Source organism: Gasterosteus aculeatus, chromosome 21 (assembly GCF_964276395.1).
Source record: "Gasterosteus aculeatus chromosome 21, fGasAcu3.hap1.1, whole genome shotgun sequence".
Taxonomy (NCBI): Eukaryota; Metazoa; Chordata; class Actinopteri; order Perciformes; family Gasterosteidae; genus Gasterosteus; species Gasterosteus aculeatus.
In genome coordinates this window covers 20,383,333-20,398,164 of record NC_135708.1, presented here as the reverse complement: position 1 = coordinate 20,398,164, position 14,832 = coordinate 20,383,333, and the positions used below count along the sequence as shown (strand labels likewise).

Here is a 14,832-nt window from a genome sequence, read left to right as displayed (position 1 = left end):
CCGTCCCGTCCGCTGCAGACGGAGACGGTCGGTCGTTTTTTTTTTTTTGTGGAAGCAGGAAGCTCGACCGGTAACCGGGGGTAACCGGGGGTAACCGGGGACGCCGCCGGAATAAAAAAAACACAACATGGGGGCCCTCGAGAAGAAGACTCGGTTGTTCGTTGTGCAAAATGTGGACGTTCTCCCCGAGGAGTTTGAGTCACGTTGAAGCTGCACAAGAATCCTAAAAATAACACAACTTCCTGTTTCATGGCTTTAAGCCTTTGGGCCGAGTACTACTGGTTATGCTTGTACTTTATTTGAAGGTTTCCACTACTTTGTACCACATTTTACTTTGCTATGTTTATGGAAAAGTGAACAAAAGGACGTGAGGAATACTTGTATTGCATTGATATTAACATCAATGTATTTATCACTATTATCCGGTAGAGGTGGTCATTCTGCATAACAAATACTAATATTTAGAAAACTGCTACTTCTACGTTATAGTAACAGCTGAGTACTTTTTGTTGCATAAATCTATTGCAGGATTATAAAGTCAAATAAGAAAACGAACACGTTTCAGCATCTTGTGCAGCTTTAAAATGAATAACGGGAAACAGAAAAGGCGGATTCTGTTCACATTTGTGCTCAGGTGAATCCCCGAAATGTTTCAACGAGGCAAATTAAGAATCGTTCTCCCAGGTTTTCTCTCACACACACGGGAAAATATTCATAACTTACAGTCAGGGATCTATTTGTTTCACTCGGTTTCTTTGAGTTAAATTGAAACTAATCAGGACGAAAAGCTTGATTGATTTTTGTTCTCTGTGTTTTTTTTGTCACCGGAAGGTAAAAATACTGGATCGCAGGAAGTCTCTACAAAATAAGAGCTCCCTAAAGACTTTTCTTTATGCCTGTAAAACATAAAAATGTTGTTAGATGCTCGTTAATGTCAGAGGCTACTTGAGGTTTAAATACAGCGACCTGCAGCTTTAAATGCAAACATGAGATTAACGTGTCCCTGTGGCAGGATACAAGCCTCCCTCCCTCCCCAGGCGCAGGGCTTTGATTGTCCCGAGCATAGACAGGAACATGTTTTTAGCTGAGAGATAACCAGCCAATCAGAAGAGTCCGTTGAGGTGCAATGCGGGGGGGGGGGGGGGGGGGGGGGGGGGTCTTTTTGTTCCTATTTGGCGTTTAGCGGTTTTATCAGTAGTAGTCTGTCCCCCTCCGGACCGGACCACAGCCAGGAGAAGGAGGTCACATTGAGGGAGGGGTCAGAGGTCACAGAGCGGTGGAGGTGATCTTCTTCAGACCCCTCCTCTGGGCCAGAGTGGAGCAGCCCACCGGCTCCAGCACGGGGGGGACGTTCCTGTTGAGGGCCGAGTAGGTGGCGGCCATCGCTCCCTGCAGGGGACCCGCCAATCAACGTAAGGCATTAAGGCGCTGCATGCTTGTTATACACGTGTGTGCGTGTGTGTGCGTGTGTACCTTGACCAGGTGTGGGGCGTCCTGTCTGTTGAGGGTGTATTTGGGCAGCTGGTCTCGGTGCGTCACCCACGGGTGTCTCAGGACCTGACCAGCCGTCAGCCGCCGATGGGGGTCCACGTGGAGCATCTTGGACACCAGGTCCTGGGGGAGGGGGTCAGAGGTCACACGTGAGTTCAGGGATCCTTTTGTACTCAGGTCTGTTGTTTGTTATTGAAGACACGCGTGTTCGTTCCTTTGGACAGAAGTTAATAAAATAAAAAATAGCAGTTAAGCATCTTGAATTTAAAGTTAAGAGACGGGAGGAACATGTGATCAGACCGGCTGAGAGGAACATTTCCCTCTTGTTTTTAAGGTATCGACTTCTTGGATATTCGCAGCTGATCTGAAGTCAGTTTAGGCTTTAAAGATGAACAACAGGATGATGTCATCATCATCCCTGAGCTAAAGCAGCGAAGGGAAGCGAGTGAAGATGGGGTCAGAGGTCAGAGGTCACACCTTGGCCTCTGCGGAGACGGAGGTCCAGTATCCGCCGCTCAGGGAGAACTTCCCGCTGCCGATGCGAGCCAGGATCTCCTCGGGTGTGTCCTCCGGCCCGTTGGCGAAGGGAGTGAAGCTGGAGGAGGGAACCGTCATCGTTAACATCTGGGCACCTTATCTGATAACCGTGTGACAACATCTGGAAGAGCTCCTACCCCGTCAGCATGGTGTACAGCAGCACTCCCAGACTCCAGATGTCACAGGCTGCGTCGTAGCCCTGCTTCTTCAGGACCTGAGGAGGACACGAGGAGGATGAGGCTCCTGATGTGAGGAACCACAGAGCTCATCCTGCTCCATCCGACCTCTAATTCCGCTCTAATCCAGCGCATCAAGGTTTAAAATGAATCAATCCTCAATAATGAAAAGAGAGTCTTCTCACGCTGATAATAACAATAACAATGAGAATGATGCTGAACATCTCATTGCCACATTTACTTCTCCAGAGTTCTGTTTGGTTTTGTTTTACAGGCCAGAGACCAATCACACATATGAGGAGGTCAAAGGTCACCTCCGGGGCCACGAAGTTGGCAGTGTAGCACGGCGTCATCAGCAGCCCGTTCTCCGCCCGCAGCTGTTTGGCGAAGCCGAAGTCGCAGATCCTGATGGACTCGGCGTTCCCGCTCTCGTCCACGTAGAGGATGTTGCTGGGCTTCAGGTCTCGGTGCACCACCTGCCGGACAGGAAGGGGCGGGGCTTTAAAATAAGGGGCTTCCGTGCTTCTGAAAAAGAGTCTGAATATCGAGAGACGTACCCCCTGTACGTGCAGGTACTCCAGCGTCTTGGTGATGGTGTAGAGGACGGCGCTGGCCTCCCGCTCAGAGAAAAACTTCTGCCGCAGGATTTTGTCCAGCAGCTCTCCTCCCTTCATGAGCTCCGTCACCAGGAAGACGGAGCGGCCGTCGTCGTACACCTGAGGGATCAATCGATCAGCTGGTTTTCAGAATAAAAGCGCTGCGTTTGCGATGGGGAACGTGACTCACGTCCTTGAGGGTGATGATGTTGGGATGCTGTCCGTATCTCAGCAGGATCTCCACCTCCTCCGTCGGGTCCTTCTTGGTCTTGCTGATGATCTGCAGACAAGTGTGGGTGAAATTCACTGGGGTGGAAGGGGGGGGGGCATTAAAACCTCAGGGACTCGGTGGCGTTCCTACCTTGACGGCGTACTCCATGCCGCTCCCTTTGTGCACGGCGCGCTTGCAGACGGAGTACGAGCCGACGCCGATGTCCTCTTTGATGTCGTAAGCGTCCGAGAACTGCGACGTGCTTCTGTGGAGCTGCTGCAGGCGGAGAGACGGAGGTCAGAGGGGGGGGCGATGGCGACCGCAGTCGAGATCGAGTGGTTCAAACTTTTAAGGTTGTTGTATTAACTTGAGATCGTAAGGGACGCAATCTTTTGGGGAGGGGGGCAACAACCACTTCCTCTCCTCCTTGAAGCCTTTTATCCAGGTGAAGCCTTGAGGCTGCATTCTCTGTAGTGACCAGCAGGGGGCGACTCCTCTGCTCCCATAGACGTCTATGAGGAAATGACTCTACTTCTCTGTAGTGACCAGCAGGGGGCGACTCCTCTGCTCCCATAGACGTCTATGAGGAAATGACTCTACTTCTCTGTAGTGACCAGCAGGGGGCGACTCCTCTGCTCCCATAGACGTCTATGAGGAAATGACTCTACTTCTCTGCAGTGACCAGCAGGGGGCGACTCCTCTGCTCCCATAGACGTCTATGAGGAAATGACTCTACTTCTCTGTAGTGACCAGCAGGGGGCGACTCCTCTGCTCCCATAGACGTCTATGAGGAAATGACTCTACTTCTCTGTAGTGACCAGCAGGGGGCGACTCCTCTGCTCCCATAGACGTCTATGAGGAAATGACTCTACTTCTCTGTAGTGACCAGCAGGGGGCGACTCCTCTGCTCCCATAGACGTCTATGAGGAAATGACTCTACTTCTCTGTAGTGACCAGCAGGGGGCGACTCCTCTGCTCCCATAGACGTCTATGAGGAAATGACTCTACTTCTCTGTAGTGACCAGCAGGGGGCGACTCCTCTGCTCCCATAGACGTCTATGAGGAAATTACTCTACTTCTCTGTAGTGACCAGCAGGGGGCGACTCCTCTGCTCCCATAGACGTCTATGAGGAAATGACTCTACTTCTCTGTAGTGACCAGCAGGGGGCGACTAAACAATGTAAACATGAGTTTATGGTCTCAGTCTCTAGTTTCAGGTATTTTTCAATACAACATGAGGTTCATTTAGTGAATGATGGTCCATTTAGAGTCAAACAGACCATGAAGCAGGGGACGCTTTAGGGCGGAGCTACACGCTGATTGACAGGTCTCTAGCAAAGACGTCTATTTGACATGTTTTTTCTGAGGTGTCCCTCTATGAATCAGGTTAGTTGAGTGTCTAATAAGTGCGGACGCACCTGCACCATCGTGCTGGGGATCGGCTGCGTGTCCTCTTCTGTTATCGCCACGAAACTGAACCCCCTGAACAGCTGATGGGCGTTGGCGCTGGGAGGAACCCCCGGAGAGTCTGACTCACAAACACAGAGAAGAAATAAATACGTATGATGGCGAGCAGCAGGAGGAGGACAAGGAGGACGAGGAGGAGGAGGAGGAGCAGGAGGTACAGTACCTCTCGGGGTTTTGGCTGTGAACTCTGGATCAAAGTAGAAGGTGTCGTCAGGTCGTCCCGAGGCCGGTTTGAAAGGAGGAGGAATCTCTCTGCGGAACAGCTTCTACGTGGGAGGAAGGGCGTTAATGACCTTAAAAAACTCTATGTCAGCATTTCACACTGAGACCGGTTCATAGAGGATCAGGACTACACTGAGACCGGTTCATAGAGGATCAGGACTACACTGAGACCGGTTCATAGAGGATCAGGACTACACTGAGACCGGTTCATAGAGGATCAGGACTACACTGACGTTCCAGTCGATGGTGCTGAAGAACGGGTGCCTCTTGATCTCCTCCACGCCGTCCGGTCCAGCTCCTGTAAACAAACAAACAAGCAGCCTTCAGTCCGGCGACTTTGTTTTAACATCTGGCCATTCGTGCTTTTTTCTTTTATCTGTTTTAATATTCTGAAAGTACAAAATAAAAACTAAAAATAACCGTCACCTAATCTGTTGGACGGATTGCGTTTGAAAAGGTTCCTCAGGAGACTCTGAGCTTCTGAGCTCAGGAACTGTGGCATCCCCAGCTTGGCCCTGAAAAACACGCCGAACGCGGTGAGATACGAGGGCTCCGTGTCCCCCTCAGAGAGCGAGGAGGCAGGAAGCAGGACTCCTTCGACCCGCTGAGGGGGAGGAGCCTGCTCTCTGCCGTGTGATCGGATACGAGCGGCGTCGAGTGTCTTACTTCAGGATCATGGTCATCGTCTCTTTCCGGTCTTTTCCCTGAAACGGCAGCGTTCCCGTCAGCATCTCGAACTGAGAAGCAGAACAACAACACGTGCACGTTTCACCAACACGCCGACGGCGAGAGATAAAATGTCACTGACGGCACACGGAATGATTAAAGCTCTTCTATCAGAGACTCGCGCCCCTCCATCTCCTCCCCTGTGAATCACAGACGCTCCTCTGTGATTGGCCGCCTGGGGTCCGATCACAGCCCCTCTCACCATGAGCACGCCGTAGGACCACCAGTCGGCGCTGTGCGTGTGGCCCCTGCGGTTCACCACCTCGGGGGCCATGTACTCCACCGTCCCGCAGAAGGAGTAGGCCTTGTTCTCGTGGTCGATCGACTCCTTGCTGAGGCCGAAGTCTGAGGAACCAAGGAGAACATTTACACACAGATACACAGAGATTTATGTATCGCTGATGGTTTTATCAATTGTAATGTGCTTGTAATATTGTTACCAATGTTAGTGTAATAGTGCACTGTATCAGTTAGAATGTAACAATTCATGAGTAATAAGGTTAATAATGTGAAAGTCACCATCAATCAATCAACTAATAACAAAAATAAACAAGAGTTAATAGTTGAAAATAATCTCAACCATAAAACTATGTTAATATTTTATCTGCACTTTAATGACGGACGTAGTTTCACTGAAGCAAATGATCTCAATGCTTCCTCCCCGGCTGGTACACACACACACACACACACACACACACACACACACACACACACACACACACACACACACACGGTGTCACACACACACACACACACACACACGGTGTCACACACACACACACTGTGTCACACACACACACACACGGTGTCACATTACGCACCAGTCAGCTTGATGTGTCCCTCCTCATCCAGCAGGATGCTGAAATGACAGAAAATTGCTTTTATTTGTACTCAAAAGGAAAAATGTCCGCATGAGTGTGTGTGTGTGTGTGTGTGTGTGTGTGTGTGTGTGTGTGTGCGCGTCAACAAGCTCCTACTTCTCTGGCTTGAGGTCCCTGTAAATGATGCCGAGGCCGTGCAGGTGATCGAGGGCCAGCGCGAGCTCTGCCAGGTAGAACTTCACGTCCTCCTCCGTGAACATCACCTGCAGCAGGTGGAGCGCGTTGTCAACAACAACAACAACAACCAGGTGACTTATAGGTCCATATGAGAGTTGTGTATGTTATGCAGACGTCTCCATGGTTACTCAGGTCGTCATGGTAACCGTGGAAACGTCTGTATAAGTAGAAAATGGAGAATTTTGAGGAGCTTTGAGAAGGAGGAGAAACCAGAACACTCTGATTCCCTCTTTATCCTCTTTATATTTATATTTTATTTTAAGCATCCTGAAACATCCCACGAGAGGGAGCACATCCTGCTGCACAACATATTGTACGATCTCAATGCCCCCCGAGGAAGAGGAGTTACCTCCTTGGAGAGGCGGGTGAAGAGGTCTCCTCCTCTGAGGAAGTCCAGGATCAGGTAGAGCTTCCCCTCCGTCTGAAAGGCTGATGGGAGCAAACAGAGATCCAGGTGAGCGCCGCGGCTAAAAAGGGGGAGGGGCCCGAGGGCTCCGATTGGCCGCCGGTGGACTCACCGTAGTGCAGCTTGACGATGAAGGGGTGGTTGACCTCCACCAGGATGTCTCTCTCCATCTTCGTCCTGACCCGGTCGCGCACTGGAGGACACACAAAAAAAACGACAACTTTTTTCTATTTCGGTTCCGAAGAAAAGAAAATCAGCAAGGAGAGTTTTTAAAAAAAGGGAAAAGAATGAAACCCATCTGGAGAACATGACGGAGGGTGGTGTGTTCCTCTGCACCACCAGGTGGCGTACAGCCTCAGCTTAACATGGAGGACGCCACTGTCCCTCCACCCCATCGCCTGTCTACTCTCATGTTAAAGCGTGACATTCCGAGTCGTGCGGCCACCAGACACACCGAACCAACCGGTTGTGTTAATACTGTGCGAGCAGATCTGTTTGTACCTTTCAGCGTCGCCTTCTTCAGGACCTTCATGGCGTAGAGCTGACCGGCGTCCGGCCCCGTGACCTTCCTCACCAGGAAGACCTAAACACACACACACACACACACACACTGTCAATCAATGTAGCATACGTGTGTGTGAGGATTAATGGTGTATTAATGGTGACGGTGGGAAGTCACTCATTGGTTGGTTGGCTGACCTTTTGATGCCTTTTAGCTGTCGCCATCTTGTTTTTAGCAATGAGGAAGCGAACAGGAAGTAACCATGTTCAGACTGAAGAGTGCGTAGAGACGACGTATACGTCTCTGGTGGAGACCTGTCAATCAGCGTGAAGCCCCGCCCTAAAGCATCCCCTGCTCAATGGTCTGTCTGACTCTACGTTATAATTTACTAAATAAACAACCTGCTGTATCGAAGATTTCCTCTCTATTAAATGCGCCGTTCAGTGTGCGTCCGCATGTGTGTGTTTGTTTGTTTGTTTGTTTTCTCTCCTCTCTTGTAAATTACAATGAAAACACAAAGTCAAGCGGAGGCCGATTGTTCATTCATAGAGACGCCGAGCGCGGAGGGCCCTCAGACCGCCGTCTCCACGGCAACGGGCTCTCGAAGGCACTTTTCCAAATGAAAACATTGCAGGGCTTTGAGGCCAAAGGAAAACCACGTCCTATCTGTCCTGTTGTCCACCAACCACACACACACACACACACACACACACACACACACACCTTGCCGAAGGAGCCTTGCCCGAGGACTTTGCGGAGCTCGAACTGTCGCGGGTCGGCCTTTTCCGATCCTTCCTTCACGTGATGAGTGATGCTGATCTCCTTGATCGGCACGTCGTCCTGTAACACACAGACACACACACACACACAGACACACACAGACACACACACATGATCGTTAGCACTGTCAGAGGAGCACATTCTCTAAACAGGACATTTGGGTTCTTACAGAACCAGGACCACCTGTTCATTAGCAAGAGGTGGACTACCAAATATCAGAGGTCCATAAAAGTATTTACTCATGTGTCCTTTTTAATCAACCAATAAATAATAAGCAAGCAACTCTTAATTGAAGAGCTATCCCAGAATGCACTGCAGTGTGATTCTCCATTCTACGCTCAACATCAGCAGCAGCAGGCGGAAGCGAGTCCAGGCACGTCTTCTGGGTCTTCGGTTCCTACTTTGAAGGGCATTGTGGGAAACGCAGTTCCTGACGCAGCAGGTGAACCGAAGCAGCCCCGCAGGCTGCTTAACAGTGTGGGGACGTTTCCCTGCGGCCCTCACGGCTCCGTGAATCACACAGCAGGTTGAGCAGGGTGCCGAACGCTCGTCATCCGCTCAGCGGGGTATCACGTACACACACGCACACGCACACACGCACACGCACAGTTGTCATGGAGCCGGTACCTGCTCCCCTCTGCAGCTGAGTGACTAATGACAGCACACTGTGTGACACGTCCCTCCTCCAAACTCCACAGCCTGCAGGCGTTAAGGTTAGCGTACCGGTGCAACTGATCCCATCAAGTCAACAGGTGAACAAAGACTACAATCCCCATGATGCTCTCTGCCCTGCACCCAAATGCATCCTGCTCTTCTCCCGTCTCGGTCCACCCATTTTGTCTTTCCTTCTCCCGCTTCCCCCCCTCTCTCTCTCTCTCTCTCCCTCCCCCCCTCTCCTCCGTACCTGTGGTTCCCAGGTGGGTGACCGGCTGACTGCCGTGGGTCCCAGTGCATTGTGGGTCCTGTAGTCCCGGCTGAGGCTCTGTGGCGCTAACATGCTCCTGTGGGTCGACTGAGAGGCGACAGGATGGAGCCGGCGGAGCACTTCTCTCTCTCTCTCCCTCCCACTTTCTCTCTCCCTCAGAGACATCTCCCCCCCGCACCCCCCCCCCCCCCCTCGCTCCCTCCCCCCCCTCTTATTTTCTCGCCTTTCAATCTTTATTTGAACCGTTATCACATCTCCTCTGTGGTTTGCACCTCTCTCTTCCTCCTGTGAATGAGGTTGTATTCTGGAGCAGAACAAATACTATAATCCTTTAATTCAGTACAAGTACCCATACGTATAAAAAGTATTACCAGGAAGCTTCTTACTCGACCAAAACTAATGTTTTTAACTAGTATCATGTTGTCTTTGTTGACTTCACAGATGAGCTCATAAATCATTCAGCATGAAAAACTAAAGAAATGTTCGTCGACTGAGATCAAACATTCTTGTACTGCTCAATATTGTTAATAATAATAATGATGATACACAGCAAACAGCAGAAATATTCACATGGAAGATAAATCTCTCAGATTGAGGAAGCAGATTAACGCCGTTGGCCACCAGATAGAAACGACAAGAAACAACGTGAGCTACAAAAACAACCACACGTGCAAACAAACAAGCAGTTTACGCTGCATGTTCTCTGCCAGGAGGAGCGTCTGAGCAGGGGGGGGGTGTTTGAGTGGAGGCGGAGCTTAGGAGTGATGAATTATGGGGTGTGTGTGTGTGTGTGTGTGTGAGAGAGTCAGGCCACAGATGGAAGATCAGTTGAAGCGACAGGATGCTCATGTAGCACCTCTTAATCACAGATTAAAACTGCCAACCCTGAACACACACACACACACACACACACACACACACACACACACACACACACACACACAGACACACACCTCATCATTGTGCATGTTAGCGTTTGTATCCATCTCCATCATATATTATTCTGTTCTTTGGTGACTCACAGTGATCTACAGTGAGGTTAATGTCACCAGAACATCTGGAGGAGCCTGCAGCACATCTGTCCCTTATCAGATCTCATTAACAGGCCTCCTGAGTCCAGTGAATCAGAGTGATGTTGTCACACGTTACACACGTTACACACATTACGATCATCAGATCCAATTAACATGAACGCTGAGTGGAGTCCTGATCCTCTATGAACCAGGCTCAGTGTAGTCCTGATCCTCTAAGAACCAGGCTCAGTGTAGTCCTGATCCTCTATGAACCAGTCTCAGTGTAGTCCTGATCCTCTATGAACCAGGCACAGTGTAGTCCTGATCCACCAGGTCTGGTGGAACCAGATGACCTTTTGCTGGAGCAAAAGGGGGGCAGGAGAACCGGGAGCAGGACTGAGAGGGGCAGACTGTCAGATCCTTTTCTAAAGAGACCCACACACACACACACACACACACACACACACACACACACACAGACACACACTACTCACAGACGGGCCGATGGTTCCCGGTCCCCCCCCCCCGTTCCTCCCGCTCTGCTCCCGGGGGAGCAGCAGCAGCCTCCGGAGCGCCTTCAGCCGGCTCCTCAGCGCCCGGACCACCAGGCCGGCAACCGAGCACCCGGCCCGCTTCGCCTCCTGCGCCATTACCGAGGAGCGTCTTCTGTGAGCGAGGGAGGGCAGCGAGTGACTCGGACGAGCAAACCAGTGAGAGTCGGGGGGTGAGGGGGGGGGATACCCAGAGGGGAGGGGGATTCCAAAGCGGGATCCCCCTTTAACCCCCTTGCAGCTGTAACCTTCCACTCAGTGTTTCCATCAGGTGTCCCCACACTCACACAGCCCCCCCCCCCCCCCCCCCCCCCCCCCAATGAGAAGACGCCACGGGGACCAACGCCCCCCCCACTGGTTCACACCCACTCGCCCGCTGACGAGCACCTGTTACTCACAGATTATCACTTGGTACATAAACACAAACACACAAATGCATACGACACACTCACACAATACGGACGCAAACACCTTCCATGACAGATCCTCCACCTGCCGCCCCCCCAACACAATGCACACAATGTGCACAATGTACACAATGCGCACAAGGCCGGTGTCCGCAGGACGTGTGACATTTCTTGGATCACCTCCACCTGTTGTCGCTTTCCCTTCAGCGAGTGCTCACTAGTTCAACACACACACACACACACACGCACGCGCACGCACGCACACACACACACACGCACACACACACGCACGCGCACACACACGCACACACGCACGCGCGCGCACACACACACACACACACACGCACGCGCACACACACACACTAACACACACACGCACTAGAGAAAAATGTACCAAAAATGATTCACTGCTTCATGTTATAAAAAGTAAATTCAGTTTCAAAATAAAATCAGAAATCCTTTAATATTTTTATAACAGATTTCAAAATACGTTTTAGTTAGTCTAATAAAAAATCAGGTTTTTCCAATTTTTTCGAGTAAGGTTGTGTTCTAAATTGAATATAAATTCCCTAACTCCCCTAAATTAATCATTCTTTTATTGTGAAAGGTTCGTACAATCGTTATTCTTGCAGTGATTTATAGGTTAGTCATAATTGATTTACTCATAACTGTAATTTGACATTATTTAAAACTGTTTCATTTAAGTTCAGGTTAAATTTAGATGTATTTACATGATAAGTGCTGCAATTAAGAAAAGAAGAATCTCAGACAGAAAATAATGTGAAAAGTGAAATACAACACGTATAAAACATAAAATAAGGAGGACCATCACTGCAGGAGTCACGTGTGGCTTGAAAAGGAAGAAGTACTCGGTAACCAAGTTTATTGCAGTGATGGATTGAAGAGTCAGTGTGTGTGTCTGTGTGTGTCTGTGTAAGTGTGAGACAGATAAAGGAAATGAGGGAAAAGTGACACCACGTTTCCACTTGCATTTCCCTTATTAACTCTGCTAATAAAAATAGACACAAGTGGGACTCCAGTAATAAAACCAGCCACACTGTTCTCATGCAGTCTTATCCCTATAGTGCACGTGTGTGTGTGTGTGTGTGTGTGTGAGACACCGACAATTCTGTTAATCTACATTTTTTGTGTTGCTGTGAGTCTGAGTGTGCTAAACGCCTGCTATGTGTGTGCGTGTGTGTTTGTGTGTGTGTATAAAGCTTCTCCATGGCAGCAGCTACCACGGATTGAGCGAGATGCCATTCCAGACAATCTGCACCCCCCTAAGCCTGTTACGCAATCAAATTAACAGGCCGGATGGTCCCTACACACACACACACACACACACACACTATATACACGCACACACCCACGCTTGGGATTTGTCAGGTTAGAGGCATAAAGTGCACTTCCGTCGGCCTTGCTGGAGGCTCAAATAACACAAAGACACACAATCACCTGTCAGATCCGCTATGAAACATCTCCATAAAAGGCAGTTGAAGGCATCTAATAAACACTTCAGACTCCACACACACACACACACACACACACACACACAGAGAAACAGCTCCATCTACAGAAAGAGAAACATCATCAGACGAAAACCCCCCAAAAACAGGTGATCTCTGGGAAATGTAGTCCAGTGATCCAGAAGACACAGGGAGACAAATACAGCAACATGTTTAGGTACTTATACTACAACTGTACTACTACAACTACTACCGTTACTACAACCGATACTACTAATACTACTAAGACCATTAGTACTACAACTACTACCCATACTACTAATACTACTGCAGCTATAGACAGGAAAGACACGAGAGACAGAGGGGGGAGAGACAGAGGGGGAGAGACAGGGGGGAGAGAGAGACAGAGGCGGGAGAGAGAGGGAGGGGAGAGACAGGGGGGAGAGACAGGGAGAGGCGGGAGAGAGAGGGAGGGATTAAGTATGGATGTGCAGGAGCAGAGGAAGGACATCATCATTTATTTAAGAGCTGGCAAGACAAGATCCTCAATCACAGCTCGTCACACACACACACACACACACACACACACACGGGTGTGTTGTTACACAGATCAAGGAGAAACATCTCCTTTAGAGACAAAAGGTATGAAGGAGCTGTTGTGTGAGTGGGAGATAAAAGGCATGAACATCAGATCCTGGGTCAGTTTCTACAACACAGAAGCTCAATGTTTCCATGGACTTTGTGTCCTGTGGAGTAGATCGCTAACACAACACGTAGACATGTGTACTGTGGAGTAGATCGCTAACACAACATGTAGACATGTGTCCTGTGGAGTAGATCGCTAACACAACATGTAGACATGTGTACTGTGGAGTAGATTGCTAACACAACATGTAGACATGTGTACTGTGGAGTAGATCGCTAACACAACATGTAGACATGTGTCCTGTGGAGTAGATCGCTAACACAACATGTAGACATGTGTCCTGTGGAGTAGATCGCTAACACAACATGTAGACATGTGTACTGTGGAGTAGATCGCTAACACAACATGTAGACATGTGTCCTGTGGAGTAGATCGCTAACACAACACGTAGACATGTGTACTGTGGAGTAGATCGCTAACACAACATGTAGACATGTGTACTGTGGAGTAGATCGCTAACACAACATGTAGACATGTGTACTGTGGAGTAGATCGCTAACACAACATGTAGACATGTGTACTGTGGAGTAGATCGCTAACACAACATGTAGACATGTGTACTGTGGAGTAGATCGCTAACACAACATGTAGACATGTGTACTGTGGAGTAGATCGCTAACACAACATGTAGACATGTGTACTGTGGAGTAGATCGCTAACACAACATGTAGACATGTGTCCTGTGGAGTAGATCGCTAACACAACACGTAGACATGTGTACTGTGGAGTAGATCGCTAACACAACATGTAGACATGTGTACTGTGGAGTAGATCGCTAACACAACATGTAGACATGTGTACTGTGGAGTAGATCGCTAACACAACACGTAGACATGTGTACTGTGGAGTAGATCGCTAACACAACATGTAGACATGTGTACTGTGGAGTAGATCGCTAACACAACATGTAGACATGTGTACTGTGGAGTAGATCGCTAACACAACATGTAGACATGTGTACTGTGGAGTAGATCGCTAACACAACATGTAGACATGTGTACTGTGGAGTAGATCGCTAACACAACACGTAGACATGTGTACTGTGGAGTAGATCGCTAACACAACATGTAGACATGTGTACTGTGGAGTAGATCGCTAACACAACATGTAGACATGTGTACTGTGGAGTAGATCGCTAACACAACATGTAGACATGTGTACTGTGGAGTAGATCGCTAACACAACACGTAGACATGTGTACTGTGGAGTAGATCGCTAACACAACATGTAGACATGTGTACTGTGGAGTAGATCGCTAACACAACATGTAGACATGTGTACTGTGGAGTAGATCGCTAACACAACATGTAGACATGTGTACTGTGGAGTAGATCGCTAACACAACATGTAGACATGTGTACTGTGGAGTAGATCGCTAACACAACATGTAGACATGTGTACTGTGGAGTAGATCGCTAACACAACACGTAGACATGTGTACTGTGGAGTAGATCGCTAACACAACATGTAGACATGTGGGAGTAAAAAGTACAGAAGAAGAGGAAGAAGAAGAAGAAGAAGAAGAGGAAGAAGAAGTAGAAGAAGAGGAACTCGGGTCCCCGAGTTTCTAAACCCGGTACGAGACGGAG

At 49.2% G+C, this 14,832-nt stretch overlaps 1 protein-coding gene across 4 annotated transcripts in view; it reads right to left on the bottom strand.

The window, feature by feature from the left end:
- Positions 1-333: 333 nt before the first annotated feature.
- rps6ka3b (ribosomal protein S6 kinase, polypeptide 3b) overlaps positions 334-14,832 on the bottom strand; it is a 20,710-nt gene continuing 6,211 nt past the window's right edge. For 2 of the 4 annotated variants that reach the window (XM_078096273.1, XM_078096276.1), the window contains 20 exons: positions 8,116-8,232; positions 7,392-7,473; positions 7,003-7,083; positions 6,834-6,913; positions 6,404-6,510; positions 6,248-6,285; positions 5,629-5,771; positions 5,367-5,437; positions 5,127-5,215; positions 4,934-4,998; positions 4,642-4,744; positions 4,430-4,539; positions 3,162-3,287; positions 2,991-3,080; positions 2,762-2,920; positions 2,519-2,680; positions 2,166-2,242; positions 1,969-2,086; positions 1,474-1,614; positions 334-1,389 (listed from right to left, as the gene is read on the bottom strand). In XM_078096273.1, coding sequence (XP_077952399.1) covers positions 1,267-1,389; positions 1,474-1,614; positions 1,969-2,086; positions 2,166-2,242; positions 2,519-2,680; positions 2,762-2,920; positions 2,991-3,080; positions 3,162-3,287; positions 4,430-4,539; positions 4,642-4,744; positions 4,934-4,998; positions 5,127-5,215; positions 5,367-5,437; positions 5,629-5,771; positions 6,248-6,285; positions 6,404-6,510; positions 6,834-6,913; positions 7,003-7,083; positions 7,392-7,473; positions 8,116-8,232 — 2,082 coding nt within the window. In that variant the 3' untranslated portion in view covers positions 334-1,266. Of the gene's footprint in view, positions 1,390-1,473; positions 1,615-1,968; positions 2,087-2,165; positions 2,243-2,518; positions 2,681-2,761; positions 2,921-2,990; positions 3,081-3,161; positions 3,288-4,429; positions 4,540-4,641; positions 4,745-4,933; positions 4,999-5,126; positions 5,216-5,366; positions 5,438-5,628; positions 5,772-6,247; positions 6,286-6,403; positions 6,511-6,833; positions 6,914-7,002; positions 7,084-7,391; positions 7,474-8,115; positions 8,233-9,076; positions 9,191-14,832 lie in introns of those variants that run through there. The other 2 variants (XM_078096275.1, XM_078096274.1) reach the window with 2 other exon arrangements.